Consider the following 19,388-nt stretch of genomic DNA (forward strand, 5'->3'; position numbering starts at 1 on the left):
GTGCACTACTTTTGACCAGAGCCACATATTCCCTGGTTAAAAATGGTGACATACATAGGGAATAGGGTGGCATCTGGGACAGAGCTCTGGGTTTCTCTGTGTGAGGTTACTGCAGTACTCACTTCTCCCTGACGTTCTGTGCGTGGCGGGAGTTGACTACTCCGACGGGTTTAGACAGGTCTCTGAACACGGCTGGGTCCTCCAGGTCCAGAACTGGAGAGGTGTAGTCACTCAGCACCCATGGGAACTGGACACAACCCAACACAGGGACACCATTAGATTACACTGGACTACAGCATAAATGCTGTTAGTTCGTTTGTTCCTGCATTCATTCATAGATTCAATGATTCATTCGTTCATTTATTCTTCTGTCCATTCATTCGTTCATTCATTTATTCCTTCGTTCATTCATTCATTCGTTAATTCATTCGTTCCTCCATCCATCCATCCATTCCTCCCTCACTCACTGGATTACTGGACAGGGACTTACCACAGGGTACTGAGACAGGTCGTTGTAGGTACGTCCAGAGATGGTGTTCAGTTGCATCAGATATTCAAAGTTGGAAATCTCTCTGCATACCCATCTCTAATGACACACACAAACAGCAGCTTCCTCTTAGTTTAGCAGACATTTCTGACACATCATCATCTGAGACTCATTCAATAACATATTACTGAGGTAATATAGTTTTCTATTGTAACACACGGGTTGTAACACACGGGTTGCATCCCAAATGGCACCCTATTTCCTACATAGTGCACTGCTTTTGACCACAGCCCTATGGACCCTGGTCAAAAGTAGTGCACTATATAGGGAATAGGGTGTCATTTGGGATGCAGTTATCAGCTGTACCTGTGTGAGTCCAGAAGCCTTGAGGAGCTCCTGAGGAGAGCGGGAGCCGAAATAGAAGAGGTTGGGGGGCCGCAGCCCCAGGATCCTAGAGTACACCATGTTCCTCACCTGGGGGGTCGGGGACAGGTTATAGATGTCTCTTACAGTGGTCCTTTTCAAATCACTTCACATTATCATTACCATTGGTGTCAAATAATGATACAATTCCACATCTTTTACAGGTATTGGGGTCAACACTGTGGTACAAAGACAGTGGAGGCTGGTGCCACCTTAAAATCGGAGGACGGGCTCGGCTGGAAACGGAATGAATGGAATGGTATCAGACACAAAGACATGGTTTCTTTGTGTTTGATACCAATACATTCCCTCCATTCCAGCCATTACTAGGAGCCGTCCTCCCCTCATTAGCCTTCAAAGACCGCAGGCCCTTGAATTGTATCAGTTAGACTAAAGACACACCTTCTTCTTGAAGTTGATGAAGTAGTGTGACTGGTCGATGAAGAACATCTCCACAGCAGAGCGACGCAGGTTGTATCGTCTCAGGTGCACCTCTCTCAGCTGAGACAGGGGCCGCTTGAAATCAAACCCAATTCCTGGATAGAAGACGTTTGTCAACAACAACTCTTTCAGATTAAATTGTATCATGATGTCAGCAGTGACTGTTCTTTAATGTAACTGGAGAATGATGCACACACAAATACGATCCTCTGGACAGATGAAGCCTAGTCCTGGACTAGAAAGCATGCTGAATGGAGAATCTCCATTGATATAGCTTTACGATCCCAGACTAGGTTTAATCTGTGTCCGGGAAACTGCCCCATAGTGTCCATTGCCAGACGTCTCAGTCCTCACCCTCTTCCGTCTCCTCCTTCTCACTGCTGGCGTCGTAGAAGTAGAGGTGATGTGTGGTGACCTCCAGCCGACCCGGAACCACCGCCACGATGGTGATGAGCTCACAGTCCTCCGACAGAACCAGCTTCTCCTTCTGACTGTCGTCCTCCCCCTCCACCCTGACGAACAGATAGACAAAACATTTGTTGTATCAGATTAATATTCCACCACTAGCATTTCTGATTCAACTAACCAAGGGCATTAATATTCCAGACCTAACATTTCTGATTCAACTAACCAAGGGCATGAATATTCCACCACTAGCATTTCTGATTCAACTAACCAAGGGTATGAATATTCCACCACTAGCATTTCTGATTCAATTAACCAAGGGCTTGCTGATCATTTTACTAGTTGAATCAGGTGCGGAGATTGATATGTGGAGTGGATAGGGGGTGGAGATCAAGTCACTCACTTGTTGTCCAGAAAGACAATGTCCTCTTCTCCTAACTGGTCGTCCTCCATGTCACTCACTTTGGCCTCCTTGGCAACAGCCAATGGGAGGGGTTCTGAACTGCGAGGGCTATCAGCTCCTGATGTGGAGAGAAGCAGACAGACAATACATTTCTACTGAACCTGAACACACTCTCACAAACCTATATTACCTGAGCAGATATTCGTGATGACATTTTTATTTATTTACTTTTTATGATGTTGTGAAGCTTAAAATGCCAAACAAATTTTCCAATCTTAAAATAAAGGTCTTCTAATCTAATGTCATCGAATGTTACCTGAACACAGATTTTAAACACATCTTCAAAACACAGCAGTGCCCTGAGCTAACCTGCACACGAAAACAGAACACCTACCAATTTAAGTTTGGAAACTTGCTTCTGCTCAACGAAAGCAATTTACTGAAATGTTGTAGACATGACTACAACGTCATAACATGGCAAGCACATGAACTCCTAGCATACAATGTATATTTCTCATCTCATAAGGCATACCCATATTGTCTCTGGAGGCGCTGGCTTCCAGGTGAGTGTCATAGTGGTAGTTGGGCACCAGTTTCAGACGCATCTTAGAATACGTCTCCGCACTGGACAACTTCCATTTCACCTCTAGTGGGACTCTGAGGTAGAAATCACAGTAGATTCTGGTCAGGCACAAAGCACCACAACAAAGCTTACAATGTGACATTAGTGGTTGAGTCCATCCGGTTTAGGGCAAAGCTTCCATTATATGTTGATCTAGGGTCAGTTTTGCACTTTAACCCCTAATGGTTAAAGGAGTTGTTCACTATTTTACCACATGATGTTAGATGGTTCCTCACCTTGAAAGTAGCCTATGAGCCAGGAGAAACTGTAATCCAGGGTTCAGTTTTCTTTAAACAGCCATTACAAACTTAAGCTAACTTTAGCCACCACTAGCTAAAAATCAATGGAAGTGATGTGAGCATGTTTATTTATTTTTGGCCCATGGTCAAAAGTAGTGCACTACCTAGTGAATAGGGTGCCATTTGGGACGCACCCACAGATACAGATACGATAGAGTCAGACCTGTGTGCCCAGGCCCCTCTCTCGCTTGTGAGCAGCCTGCGGAGGGACTTCCAGTGGCGCCACACCACCCCCTGCTGGCCGGAGCTCTGTTTCTGACCACTGTGGTAACGACTGTTTTCACTGCGTACCCGCCTCAGGTACGGGTCCAATATCACCTCCTTTATGAGCACACACAGAGACCCCCCCCCCACACACACACACACACACAGACGCAGACACAGAAATACCTGTAGGTTAGTTACCAATCAGCAATACAAGCACAAACCAAGTTCTACTGGGTTGATAATACACTGCCTCAAAATACCTCTAGATCACCATAATAGAATGAATACAGTAGAACTAGATGCTAAATAAAACAAGTTTCAAGCCACATAATATTGACTTGATATTGATGTCATAATAGAGGTAATTTCATAATGGACAACAGTGGGCTGTACTATGACTTCATAAGAGTTCCACCAAAGAGTCTGTCTGAGGATGACAAATGCTACTAGCATCATTTACCTGGAACTTGTCTTTGCTGTAGGCCCGCTCTTTGTCCCGCTGTATGGCAGTGCTCATCAGGTCATCAAAGCATGAGTTCCAGAAGTTAGACATGAGGTCATGACTCTTGCCAAACGTATCCAGTTCATACTGCTCCATGGTGGGCTGCACCTACACATTACATACACACATTATATACAGTAATGTTATATACCCCCTACACATTACATACACACATTATACACAGTAATGTTATATACCACCTACACATTACATACACACATTATATACAGTAATGTTATATACCACCTACACATTACATACACACGTTATATAGAGTAATGTTATATACCACCTACACATTACATACACACATTATATACAGTAATGTTATATACCACCTATACATTACATACACACATTATATACAGTAATGTTATATACCACCTACACATTACATACACACATTATATACAGTCATGTTATATACCACCTATACATTATATACAGTAATATTATATACCACCTATACATTATATACAGTAATGTTATATACCACCTATACATTATATACAGTAATATTATATACCACCTATACATTACATACAGTAATGTTATATACCACCTACACATTACATACACACATAATATACAGTAATGTTATATACCACCTACACATTACATACACACATTATATACAGTAGTGTTATATACCACCTACACATTACATACACACATGATATCCAGTAATGTTATATACCACCTACACATTACATACACACATTATATACAGTAATGTTATTTACCACCTACACATTACATACACACATTATATACAGTAATGTTATATACCACCTACACATTACATACACAAATTACATACAGTAATGTTATATACCACCTATACATTACATACAGTAATGTTATATACCACCTATACATTACATACAGTAATGTTATATACCACCTACACATTACATACACACATAATATACAGTAATGTTATATACCACCTATACATTACATACACACATTATATACAGTAATGTTATATACCACCTACACATTACATACACACATTACATACAGTAATGTTATATACCACCTATACATTACATACAGTAATGTTATATACCACCTATACATTACATACAGTAATGTTATATACCACCTACACATTACATACACACATAATATACAGTAATGTTATATACCACCTATACATTACATACACACATTACATACAGTAATGTTATATACCACCTACACATTACATACACACATTATATACAGTAGTGTTATATACCACCTACACATTACATACACACATTATATACAGTAATGTTATATACCACCTATCCATTACATACACACATTATATACAGTAATGTTATATACCACCTATACATGACATACAGTAATGTTATATACCACCTACACATTACATACACACATAATATACAGTAATGTTATATACCACCTATACATTACATACACACATTACATACAGTAATGTTATATACCACCTACACATTACATACACACATAATATACAGTAATGCTATTTACCACCTACACATTACATACACACATTATATACAGTAATGTTATATACCACCTACACATTACATACACACATTATATACAGTAATGTTATATACCACCTACACATTACATACACACATTACATACAGTAATGTTATATACCACCTATACATTACATACAGTAATGTTATATACCACCTATACATTACATACAGTAATGTTATATACCACCTACACATTACATACACACATAATATACAGTAATGTTATATACCACCTATACATTACATACACACATTACATACAGTAATGTTATATACCACCTACACATTACATACACACATTATATACAGTAGTGTTATATACCACCTACACATTACATACACACATTATATACAGTAATGTTATATACCACCTATCCATTACATACACACATTATATACAGTAATGTTATATACCACCTATACATGACATACAGTAATGTTATATACCACCTACACATTACATACACATATAATATACAGTAATGTTATATACCACCTATACATTACATACACACATTACATACAGTAATGTTATATACCACCTACACATTACATACACACATAATATACAGTAATGTTATATACCACCTACACATTACATACACACGCTATATACAGTAATGTTATATACCACCTACACATTACATACACACATTATATACAGTAATGTTATATACCACCTACACATTACATACACACATTACATACAGTAATGTTATATACCACCTATACATTACATACACACATTATATACAGTAATGTTATATACCACCTATACATTACATACAGTAATGTTATATACCACCTATACATTACATACAGTAATGTTATATACCACCTACACATTACATACACACATAATATACAGTAATGTTATATACCACCTATACATTACATACACACATTACATACAGTAATGTTATATACCACCTACACATTATATACACACGTTATATACAGTAATGTTATATACCACCTACACATTACATACACACATTACATACAGTAATGTTATATACCACCTATACATTACATACAGTAATGTTATATACCACCTATACATTATATACAGTAATGTTATATACCACCTACACATTACATACACACATAATATACAGTAATGTTATATACCACCTATACATTACATACACACATTACATACAGTAATGTTATATACCACCTACACATTACATACACACATTATATACATTAGTGTTATATACCACCTACACATTACATACACACATTATATACAGTAATGTTATATACCACCTATACATTACATACACACATTATATACAGTAATGTTATATACCACCTATACATGACATACAGTAATGTTATATACCACCTACACATTACATACACACATAATATACAGTAATGTTATATACCACCTATACATTACATACACACATTACATACAGTAATGTTATATACCACCTACACATTACATACAGTAATGTTATATACCACCTATACATTATATACAGTAATGTTATATACCACCTATACATTACATACAGTAATGTTATATACCACCTATACATTATATACAGTAATGTTATATACCACCTAAACATTACATACACACATTATATACAGTAATGTTATATACCACCTACACATTATATACACACATTATATACAGTAATGTTATATACCACCTATACATTATATATGGACATAATGCTAACATAAGCTGATAAACGGGCACATGCACAGACACACACAGACAGACACACACACACACACACACACACACACACACACACACACACACACACACACACAAACTGTTGCTCAAATACTGGGAGCATAAGTCAAAACTGGGCTCTACTGCCAGATCTATGACATGCTAATATATTCTGTAATTTCTATATACAAGAGATCTAAACAAAACAGATTTATGATTATACACTGTCACACACATTCATAATAAATCCTCAGCTGAACTAAGGGGGAGACGTCTGTTTGGCTTCATATCATCAAACCTCTTGGTCTGCTAGGCGGCTTCTCTTCCATTACATTCACACGGTAAAGAGAAGGTAAGCATTCAGATTCTGTTCTCATTTCTAAACTGGGAGAGGAGTCACTCTCGGGAAAAAAGTCCTGGTCTTCCATCCACGTACCTCCAGTGTGTAGACTAGGAGGTAAATAATGAGAGGAGGACCAGAGAACACAATGCGGATGACACTGAACAGACAGATTATCTGTCCCTGGTTTAGTTTTCACTCTGAGGCAGAAAGAAGGATGCCTCAGCCGGTCTAGAAATACTAGCCTGAGACAAGAGACAAACAGCAACACCGCATTCAGTAGCAGCACCTACAGAATCAGTTCAGTTTCTGAACTAAAGAAGAGAAGTGTACAAGCTAATGTTTTTAGCCTGTCCAGGGACGACCAAGGGACTACGGAGGAAAATGAGCTGTCCAGCTAACTACGGCACTGTCTGAGACGTTGATTATAATGCATTGTCCGAGGCCTGTGTGGTCCAGCCGTTACAGCACACATGTATGCCAGAGTCGGCATGGGTTCGAATCCGTCCCACTGCCCTTTGACTCAACCTTCCCCGTCTTTCCAACAGTTTACTATCTCTTCAATAAAACAAACTCAACAATTAAAAGAAAGTAGTGGGACTCACCCACTCCTTAAGAAAATACCATTATTATTCATTGTCCGTGTGAAATAAATCAGGTCCCAAATAACACCTTATTCTCTTCATACCCCCGTAGATGGCTTAGCTGACAACGTCACCAAAACCATGTGCACACTTCAAATGGGGCAGAAGGCCGTGTGATGTTGTGATTCTGGATGGTCCGATGGCTAGCAACAATGACAAGAAGCTGCCATGTGGGGGAATCGTAGGTGGCTCGTTTCAGATAGTTTTATGTTGTTCTTGATACCATGTTTTGTTTTGTTTTGTTTTGAGGTGTTTTGACTGATGTCACGTCTATGCTAATACGGCTCAAATTCCCTAGCTAGCTAAACAACAACTGTAACGAAGGATTTTAGAAATAAAAAGTGCTCATTGTGCAAATGTATATTCAGCTTCAATAAACGTTGGAGACAAAATATAGTTGTAATATGTTGTCAACAATCTAATCCAAGCCCGTCTGTTTTGCCCCATAGTTGCGCACTCGTTGGTTTTGTTGCTAAACAACCAACCCGTCTATAAGGCCCTGGTCAAAAGTAGTGCACTATATAGGGAAATGCCATTTGGGACACACCCTATATAAACAAGAAGATCCATAAATGAGTTGAGTAGTACTGACATGGCGTTGGCAGAAGTCCAGCCACTCTACTGTATGGCAGTAGCTCTGGAGGTCCTGGGCGAAGGTGGAGCTGCCGTTGGTGACTGGCAGGCTGGGCAGCAGGCCGTGCAGGGTCACGGGGTCAGCGTGTTGGTCCAGGAGGGTACGCACGATGGGCACCAGCTGAGAAAAGGTCTCTGTGTGCCCTCCGTTGGTGCCCGCCTTAAAAAAATAAACACCTTACTGTTGTACTTGTCTTTCTTACACTTGTCTGAATTTACTAGTGTAAGGCCGGTGATAAGAATGGAAACACCAGAATAATGGATGTCAAAATAAAAGTCCCATTAAGTCTCAAATTCCATTATGTTCTTACAATAAAAGGTCTCACACTAGCACTGAATTATCAAATAGCTAAAGGAACGTTTTAATTGCAATGACTATGTTATGTGGTTGTCTTACCTAGCTTAGTTGAATGCACTGATTTTAAGCCGCTCTGGATAAAGGTGGTATGCTAAATGACCAAAATGTAAAACATAAATGTACCTCCATTACCCCGCCGGGCCACAGGGGGGCACCGAGTCGCCCCAGCAGGAAGCACACCTCATCCCAGCCCAGAGACAGAACTGTCTGCAGGAGGCTGTGGAGTTTAACGCAGGCCATTACAGACACCTGGGGAGATAGGGAGAGGGGGGAGAGAGAGAGGGAGAGAGAGAGAGAGAGAGAGAGGGAGAGGAAGGAAGGAAGGAAGGAGAGAGAGAGAGAGGACAGAGAGCGAGCGAGCGAGAGAGAGAGAGAGAGAGAGAGAGAGAGAGAGAGGAAGGAAGGAAGGAGAGAGAGGACAGAGAGTGAGCGAGCGAGAGAGAGAGAGCATGAGAGATAGAGAGAGAGGGAGAGAGAGAGAGAGAGGAAGAAAGGAAGGAGAGAGAGGAAGGAGAGAGAGTGAGCGAGAGAGAGAGAGAGCGTGAGAGAGAGAGAGAGAGAGAGAGAGAGAGAGAAATTCTTTGGTCAAAAAGCAAATTATGCTCCACTTCAAAAGTACTCTCATAGGTCTTAAATTCAACAGAAGTCCCAGTAAATGTTTCATCAGTACACAAACCTAATAGTATTATTCCTCAGCTGATTGATTTTTGAAGTGGTGTACTGGAGTAATACTAACAAAAACGCACAACAGCAATTCAAGTTGATGGAGAAAAAAAATCCTCAAAAAAATATATTTTTAATCCCAGCGCTTAAAAGGAACACTTTGGACCATTTATTTATGACCACTTGATCCCACACTCCTACAGTAGGTCCGGAGTGCCAAATGGCACCCTATTTCCTACATAGTGCACAACCTTTGGCCAGAAAGTAGTGCACTAGGTAGGGAATAGGGTACCATTTGGGACGCAGCTCAGCAGTAGTTATAACTCAGAGAGGAGCTGCCCCATCCTACACAACACTCCCTGGGAGGAATGCTAGCTATGTCTCTGTGCACTGATAGATAACCATAGAAGGACTGGTATTGTAAATACGCTTTCCCTCAAAAGGTCTATCAAACCTAACCTTTATTTGATAGTAAATGTGTACTGACAGACAGAGCATTGGGATTGGTCCCACAACATTTGGAGTTTAAAGTTTCAAACCCACGCTTTGACTAATGCCCTCAATGGATGTAGTTTGGAGAAAGAACTTGAGTCCCAAATGGCTCTACTCCACCCCTATTCCAGCCTATGGGCCCTGGTCAAACCTAGTACACTATATAGGGAATATGGTGCCATTTGGGATGCAGTCAGAGTTTGAGACAGTCTAGTTTGGTTAGAGGGAGGTGGGCGTAGCGTAACATAGGTGACTGACCTGTGAGTCCTGTTGCTGGATGTAGCCGGTGATGATGCGCAGGCCGATCTGAGCCATCTCTCTGAGATCCACAACCCCGGGGGTAACAGGGGTGCTGTGCCAGGCCTGTAGTCTGTCCAGCAGATTCACCACCCCCTCAAAGATCTACAACGACAACACACCTGTGAACAATCTACAACACATTTGAATTCAATTCAATTCCCACAAGGGGCAATGATGTAGGCATGAGTGAAGATACGTGGAAAAAACAAATAACAATGAACATAGATGATAACTCAACTGTCAAGACCTGTTACCACACGGTTAATGATATAGCTAGAACACCCTTCAAAACAGTAACCAAGCTAAAGCAAACATGCAAGACAAGACACATCCACGGACATTAAACACACATACCTTCACAATAACAGGAAGTAGCTGTACCATTAATACATGTAATTGCATGTAATCTAAAATGTAATCTACGTAATCCCCGAAAATGTATTATTTATCATGAGAGGACCATAAACAACAACTAGTAATACTGCATACTCCAAGAAAGGTTAAAATCTCACCTTTCTGGTAAAAATAGTTATACATTGCTGAGGTGTAGTCACTTTCGAGGACACAAGCTCAAGTACACAGTACAAATATGAAAATATGAAAAAGCTTATGACGCATTTCTTATTCAACAGAACTGTATGAATAAGGCTTGAAATTACATATATGCTTTCTAAATATAGTATAATCAGATTATAAAACCACTAACTATAAGATTTCACCTTCCTTACAACTGTAAAATACACATATTTGTATTTTTAGTGTTACAGAAAATGTGCATATTGTCTAAAGGTCTCTCTTGATCAAAACATCTGCCCCCATCGCTGTGAACGACAAACAGAGCTTTAGCTTGGCTTCCTGAACTCGTTAGGAACTCGCTTTTCGTCTCATATTAATATTGTCCATGTTCCCGGAGAGCTACCCTCCTGATTAAATGGTAGGAGGGACATCCCAGCTTCAAGTGGTTTCAGATTTCACATCCTACGTTACACAGGCGCAAAAAATATACTACTGTGCTCGTGGGAACCAGGGCTAATGCTCAATGCAAGCCATTTCGATCTACGGTGTCCACAGATGGATTTCTAAGTGAAAATGTCAGTCGGAACCGGTACCAGAAACACGCAGGTCCCCTAAACAGGAGACTTTACATCTAAGAGTTGAGCATTCATTTCCTGCAATCAAGTGCAGACATCCTCAACCTATGGTTTATATAGTGGACAGTTTGCACTGACAAACTCTCATCTCAGTGGCACATACTCATATCCATAGTCTCTCTTTCTCAGGTGTTGGGTAGAAAGGTCAACCCTATGCAAAAGGATACCACCAGATCACAGATTTTACACTCCCAAATAATTGTGCATGGTTGATATTGTCTGCATCCAAAATGGCACCCTATTCCCTACATAGTGCACTACTTTTGACCAGAGCGCTATGGGTCCTGGTCAAAAGTAGTGCATTACATAGAAATATGGTGCCATTTGAGATGCAGACAACGTTTGGACCATGGTGCAGTACTGTACCTTCTCGCTCCACAGTGCCTGGTTGTCTGTTCCCTCTGAGAAGAGGAAGTCCTGGAGCAGCCTGAGGAGGCGGAGCAGACTGGGGAAGAATGGCAGAAACACACCCTGGGAGTCCCTCAGGTCTGACAGAGAAGACTCCAGCATCATCTCTAACAGACTGAGAGACAAAAAGACAGTTAACATTTAGGGCTACATTTTCCTCACCCAAAACAGCAAAATAGTTAAGTTAAGTTTTTTCACTTTCCTCAAGTCTTTCTGTAGCTGATGTGTGTAAGACCTTTAAACAGGTTAACATTCACAAGGCCGCAGGGTCAGACGGATTACCAGGACACATACTCAGAGCCTGCTGACCAGCTGGCAACTGTCTTCACTGACATGTTCAACCTCTCCCTGACCCATTCTGTAATACCTACATGTTTGAAGCAGACCACCATAGTCCTTGTGCCCAAGAACGCCAAGGTAACCGGTCTAAATGACAATCGCCCCGTAGCACTCACATCTGTAGACATTAAATGCTTTGAAAGGCTGGTCATGGCTCACATCATCCCAGACACCCTGGACCCACTCCAATTCGCATACTGCCCCAACAGATCCACAGATGATGCAATCTCTATTGCACTCCACACTGCCCACTCCCACCTGGACAAGAGGAACACCTATGTGAGAATGCTGTTCATTGACTACAGCTCAGCGTTCAACACCATAGTGCCCTCGAAGCTCATCACTAAGCTAAGGACCCTGGGACTGAACACCTCCCTCTGCAACTGGATCCTGGACTTCTTGACGGGCCGCCCCCAGGTGGTGAGGGTAGGCAACAACACATCTACCACACTGACCCTCAACACAGGGGCCCTTCAGGTACTGTACTCCCCTCCTGTACTCCCTGTTCACCCAAGACTGCGTGGCCGCGCACGACTCAAACACCATCATTACGTTTTCTGACGACACGACGATGGTAGGCCTGATCACCGACGACGATGAGACAGCCTATAGGGAGGCGGTCAGAGACCTGGCAGTGTGGTATCAGGACAACAAAATCTCCCTCAACGTCAGCAGCACAAAGGAGCTGATCGTTGACTACAGGAAACAGAGGGCCGAGCACACCCCCATTCAAATCGACGGGGCTGTAGTGGAGCGGGTCAAGAGCTTCAAGTTCCTTGGTGTCCACATCACTAAGGAATTAACATGGTCCACACACACCAACACAGTCATGAAGAAAGAACGACAACGCCTCTTCCCCCTCAGGAGGCTGAAAAGATTTGGCATAGGCCCTCAGATCCTCAAAAAGCTCTACAGCTACACCATTGAGAGCATCCTGACTGGCTGCATCTGACCGCAAGGCGCTACAGAGGGTAGTGCCTACGGCCCAGTACATCACTGGGGCCGAGCTTCCTGCCATCCAGGACCTCTATACCAGGCGGTGTCACAGGAAGGCCCTAGAAATTGTCAAAGACTCCAGCCACCCAAGTCACAGACTGTTCTCTCTGCTATCGCACAGCAAGCGGTACCAATGCACCAAAAGCACCCTGAAAAGCTTCTACCCGCAAGCCATAAGACTGCTAAATAGTTAACCAAATAGCTACCCGGACTATCTGCATTGACCCTTTTTGCACTAACTCTTTTAACTCATCACATACGCTGCTGCTACTGTTTATTATCTATCCTGTTGCCTAGTCACTTTAACCTATATGAACATAGCTACCTCAATGTCCTCGTACCCCTGCACATGGACTCGGTACTGGTACCCCGTGTATATAGCCTAGTTATCATTACTGTGTATTTATTCCTCTTATTATTATTTATCTCTCTGCACTGTTGAGAAGGGCCTGTCAGTCAGCATTTTAACGTTAGGCTACACCTGTTGTTTACCAAGCAAGTGACAAATACAATTGGATTTGAAGTCACCTTAATGAATCTATATACTGACATAAGACAGAGGGAGTTGCATATCAATGACAGTGGGAGTGACTGACTGGCTGGCTGGGTGGCTAACTGACTGGCTTGACTGACTGACTGACTAACTGAATAGCTAGCTGACTGGCTGACTGACTGACTGACTGACTGAATAGCTGACTGACTGACTTGCTGACTGACTGGCTAGCTAACTGAATAGCTGACTGGCTGGCTGGCTGGCTGTCGACCGACTGACTGACTGACTGACTGACTGTCTGACTGACTGACTGGCTGACTGGCTGACTGGCTGGCTGACTGGCTGGCTGACTAACTGAATAGCTGACTGGCTGGCTGTCGACCGACTGACTGACTGACTGGCTGACCTGCATTTGATATCGTCAGGCGGGCGGACCAGTTGGCAGGAGGAGCCCAGCTTGGTGAGGACAGAGAAGACCTGTCCCCTCTCCCTCCACACGGCGTCCCCCCCCCCCTCCGCCCCACTGCCTCTCCACAGCACAGAGAACACGATGTTAGTCAGCAGGTTACACAGCTCCTCCTCTGGTGTCTGCTGAAAGGATGACATATACATCATAATCACAGTTAGACACACACACACATCATAATCACAGTTACACACACACACACTCCCACACATCATAATCACAGTTAGACACACACACACGTCATAATTACAGTTAGACACACACACACACATCATAATCACAGTTACACACACACACACTCCCACACATCATAATCACAGTTAGACACACACACACACGTCATAATCACAGTTAGACACACACACACACATCATAATCACAGTTAGACACACACATGCACACACACATCATAATCACAGTTACACACACACACACACACACACACAAATCATAATCACAGTTAAGACACACACACACACACACACATCATAATCACAGTTAGACACACACATCATAATCACAGTTAAGACACACACACACACATCATAATCACAGTTACACACACACACATCATAATCACAGTTACACACACACACACCATAATCACAGTTAGACACACACACACACACACACACACACACACACACACACATCATAATCACAGTTAGACACACACACACACACACATCATAATCACAGTTTGACACACACACACACACACACACACACATACATCATGATCACAGTTAGACACACACACGCATCATAATCACAGTTAGACACACAGTTACAGTACATTGGGTCGGAGACGGACTAAACCACGTCAACACAGCCGTATTCTAGGATATTGGACCGTAGGTTTTCATAGTTTTCTAATTCTCATAATGGCCTTATCCCTCATCACATTCAGTTGAATAGGAGCCATGTACGCTGAGCCACGTTGGTTGAATAGGAGCCATGTACACTGATCCACATTGGTAGAATAGGAGCCATGTACACTGAGCCACGTTGGTTGAATAGGAGCCATGTACACTGAGCCACGTTGGTTGACTAGGAGCCATGTACACTGAGCCACGTTGGTTGACTAGGAGCCATGTACACTGAGCCATGCTGGTTGAATAGGAACCATGTACACTGAGCCACATTGGTAGAATAGGAGCCATGTACACTGAGCCACGTTGGTAGAATAGGAGCCATGTACACTGAGCCACGTTGGTAGAATAGGAGCCATGTAGGTTGAGAGTTTTTGGGATGCATTATGTTGGGCTGTGCGACCCCTGCAGATGGGGGTCACAGAGTCTGCCAGACTATCACGGCTCTGCGGCTGTGGACTCTGAAATATGCTTAAAGGTGCTAATACTTGCGGTTTTCTGACTGACACATTTCCAAAAAAATCGGTTAGCATTATAAATATGGGACACTTCCCAAAACACAGGTCTTGACTTCATATTCGGCACATTTGGTGCAGTTTATCCAAAAACTACGCAACATACCTCCTAGGAATGCTCAGTACCTGTGGTTAGGGTTAAGGTTAGGGCAGGGCAGGGCAGCAGTACCTGTGGGTTGGAGGTGTTGGAGATGGTGTCAGCTGCCTGGGGGTCAGTTCCATAGTTGGTGTCGTCCAGCACGTTGGACAGACTGGAGCTCTTCCTGGGTCTCAGAGAGGGGAACGGCCGGCTGTGCTCCAGGGGGGAGGGGGTGTCTGCCTGACTACCCCCCGCAGGGGTGTGGTTCCCTGTCCCCGTCTCGCCCCTCATACCCCCCAGCTCCAGCTCAAAGGGCGAGGTGCCGAAAGGGGACAGAGGGTGGTAGGGGGCCTCCCCTTGGAACCGAGTGGAGGGGATGTCCACGGTGTTGGACAAGGAGGAGTCGGCAAAGTCCTTCAACGTGTCAAACGACTTCAATTGGAGAGAGTCGGCAAAGTCCTTCAACGTGCCTCCACTGCTGTTAGGGGAAGACTGAGAGAGGTCGGAGAAACCCTCTGAGATATTCCTCCCTCCCAGGCCCTCGCCATCTCCCTCCTCCTCCTCTTCCTCCTCCGGCGAGGTGTAAGGGAGGAAGACGTCTGTGCGAGCGTCCTGGGAGTCTTCTATGACCATGTTGTGGTCTCTCCTGAGAGGGGAGGAGTTCAACATATAGTAAGTTGTGTGTGCTGAACACATGTTAACTGATCTATAGCAGGGGTAAAGAGCTGAACACATGTTAACTGATCTATAGGATGGGTAAAGAGCTGAACACATGTTAACTGATATATAGCAGAGGTAAAGAGCTGAACACATGTTAACTGATCTATAGGATGGGTAAAGAGCTGAACACATGTTAACTGATCTATAACAGGGGTAAAGAGCTGAACACATGTTAACTGATCTATAACAGGGGTAAAGAGCTGAACACATGTTAACTGATTTATAGCAGAGGTAAAGAGCTGAACACATGTTAACTGATCTATAGCAGGGGTAAAGAGCTGAACACATGTTAACTGATATATAGCAGGGGTAAAGAGCTGAACACATGTTAACTGATCTATAGCAGAGGTAAAGAGCTGAACACATGTTAACTGATATATAGCAGAGGTAAAGAGCTGAACACATGTTAACTGATATATAGCAGGGGTAAAGAGCTGAACACATGTTAACTGATATATAGCAGAGGTAAAGAGCTGAACACATGTTAACTGATCTATAGGATGGGTAAAGAGCTGAATATATGTTAACTGATCTATAACAGGGGTAAAGAGCTGGACACATGTTAACTGATCTATAGGATGGGTAAAGAGCTGAACATATGTTAACTGAACTATAGCAGAGGTAAAGAGCTGAACACATGTTAACTGATCTATAGCAGAGGTAAAGAGCTGTACACGTGTTAACTGATCTATAGCAGAGGTAAAGAGCTGAACACATGTTAACTGATCTATAGGATGGGTAAAGAGCTGAACACATGTTAACTGATCTATAGCAGAGGTAAAGAGCTGATCACATGTTAACTGATATATAGCAGAGGTAAAGAGCTGAACACATGTTAACTGATCTATAGGATGGGTAAAGAGCTGAACACATGTTAACTGATATATAGCAGAGGTAAAGAGCTGAACACATGTTAACTGATCTATAGGATGGGTAAAGAGCTGAACACATGTTAACTGATATATAGCAGAGGTAAAGAGCTGAACACATGTTAACTGATATATAGCAGAGGTAAAGAGCTGTACACATGTTAACTGATCTATAGCAGAGGTAAAGAGCTGAACACATGTTAACTGATCTATAGCAGGGGTAAAGAGCTGAACACATGTTAACTGATCTATAGCAGAGGTAAAGAGCTGATCATATGTTAACTGATATATAGCAGAGGTAAAGAGCTGAACACATGTTAACTGATCTATAGGATGGGTAAAGAGCTGAACACATGTTAACTGATATATAGCAGAGGTAAAGAGCTGAACACATGTTAACTGATCTATAGCAGGGGTAAAGAGCTGAACACATGTTAACTGATTTATAGCAGAGGTAAAGAGCTGAACACATGTTAACTGATATATAGCAGAGGTAAAGAGCTGAACACATGTTAACTGATATATAGCAGGGGTAAATAGCTGAATCAAAAAATAAATATTGTTTATTTCAACTCTGTCCAGAAATTTAAAATATCACTTAAGTTTGTTATTATTGATTCCCAACTTTTCGAATCGATACAGATTCCCTCAATCGACTAATGGAACTCATCCCTACCTGAGAGGGGGGCGGGAGGAGGAGGAGGGGTCCAGGGAGCTGTGGGTGCTGGAGCTGGCCAGGGAGGCACCACGGGACTCATAGGACTTCATATAGAGCTTAGTTAACATACCCTGCCAGCCTGGCTGACGGGCCAGCTGACGAACACAGTCCTCACTGTTGTAGATCAGGTTGAAGAGCTGGGAGAGGGAGAGAGAGAGGAGCAAGAGAGAGAGGAGCGAGAGAGAGAGGAGAGAGAGAGAGAGAGAGAGAGAGAGAGAGGAAAACAGGCAACAATAAAGCCTTTATCTGCCCAATAGTCTACACCTTTATCTGCCCAATAGCCTACACCTTTATCTGCCCAATAGCCTACACCTTTATCTGCCCAATAGCCTACACCTTTATCTGCCCAATAGCATATACCTTTATCTACCCAATAGCATATACCTTTATCTGCCCAATAGTCTATACCTTTATCTGCCCAATAGTCTATACCTTTATCTGCCCAATAGCCTATACCTTTAGCTTCAATTGTACTATACTTAGTAATGACCTGAGTGAATGTGAAGATGTACAGCAGAGGGGAAACAGGACAGCGGAGAGGAAAGAGGACAGCGGAGGGGAAAGAGGACAGCGGAGGGGAAAGAGGACTAGTGTAGGTAGGGACTGACCTTGCGACAGACGTCCAGACGGACAGTGAGCTCAGCACGGTGGGACAGATAGACCACAGCCAGCAGGTCTCTGAAGTTAGGAGTGGCATCTAGACAAAACAATGAGATTCAGCAGGACACAGTAAAGTATATCCCCTATAGGGATACATACTATAGGAGCAACAAGGAGAGGGGTTATACACAGTAAAGTATATTCCCTATAGGGATACATACTATAGGAGCAACAAGGAGAGGGGTTATACACAGTAAAGTATATCCCCTATAGGGATACATACTATAGGAGCAACAAGGAGAGGGGTTATACACAGTAAAGTATATCCCCTATAGGGATACATACTATAGGAGCAACAAGGAGAGGGGTTATACACAGTAAAGTATATCCCCTATAGGGATACATACTATAGGAGCAACAAGGAGAGGGGTTATAGTTGAGACTGTTTAATGTTGACATTTCAGCTCTAAAGCCTTTCTGAAGACTAGCCATCAATACAAGAATAAAATGCATTGTAAAATGATGACTGTACAGACAAACAGGCCAAAAACAGACCTGGAATTTTAAATGGACTCATTACTTAGCAACTACATAATGTACGTCATACCTCCTTCCTCTCAGTATTCCCCTGTCTGTCCCTTCAGAGGAAGTGTCCCAAATGGCACACTATTCCCTATATAGTGCACTACTTTTGACCAGAGCCCTATGGGCCCTAGTCAAA

The 19,388-nt window shown here is 42.5% G+C and overlaps 1 protein-coding gene across 2 annotated transcripts in view; it reads right to left on the bottom strand.

Annotated features, from left to right (window-relative positions):
- Positions 1-19,388, bottom strand: part of LOC311111943 (neurobeachin-like protein 2) — a 106,805-nt gene that overhangs the window by 13,888 nt on the left and 73,529 nt on the right. For both annotated transcript variants that reach the window (XM_084154877.1, XM_084154878.1), the window contains exons 28-44: positions 18,676-18,764; positions 18,026-18,204; positions 15,851-16,406; positions 14,235-14,419; positions 11,959-12,115; positions 10,400-10,543; positions 9,110-9,235; positions 8,588-8,788; positions 3,748-3,897; positions 3,244-3,401; positions 2,692-2,816; positions 2,160-2,277; positions 1,706-1,863; positions 1,313-1,446; positions 854-961; positions 491-586; positions 123-247 (exon numbers count right to left, since the gene is read on the bottom strand). In XM_084154877.1, coding sequence (XP_084011003.1) covers positions 123-247; positions 491-586; positions 854-961; positions 1,313-1,446; positions 1,706-1,863; positions 2,160-2,277; positions 2,692-2,816; positions 3,244-3,401; positions 3,748-3,897; positions 8,588-8,788; positions 9,110-9,235; positions 10,400-10,543; positions 11,959-12,115; positions 14,235-14,419; positions 15,851-16,406; positions 18,026-18,204; positions 18,676-18,764 — 2,809 coding nt within the window. The remainder of the gene's footprint in view (positions 1-122; positions 248-490; positions 587-853; positions 962-1,312; positions 1,447-1,705; positions 1,864-2,159; positions 2,278-2,691; positions 2,817-3,243; positions 3,402-3,747; positions 3,898-8,587; positions 8,789-9,109; positions 9,236-10,399; positions 10,544-11,958; positions 12,116-14,234; positions 14,420-15,850; positions 16,407-18,025; positions 18,205-18,675; positions 18,765-19,388) is intronic.

The sequence above is a fragment of the Coregonus lavaretus genome, assembly GCF_964263955.1.
Source record: "Coregonus lavaretus genome assembly, chromosome: 3".
Classification (NCBI taxonomy): domain Eukaryota; kingdom Metazoa; phylum Chordata; class Actinopteri; order Salmoniformes; family Salmonidae; genus Coregonus; species Coregonus lavaretus.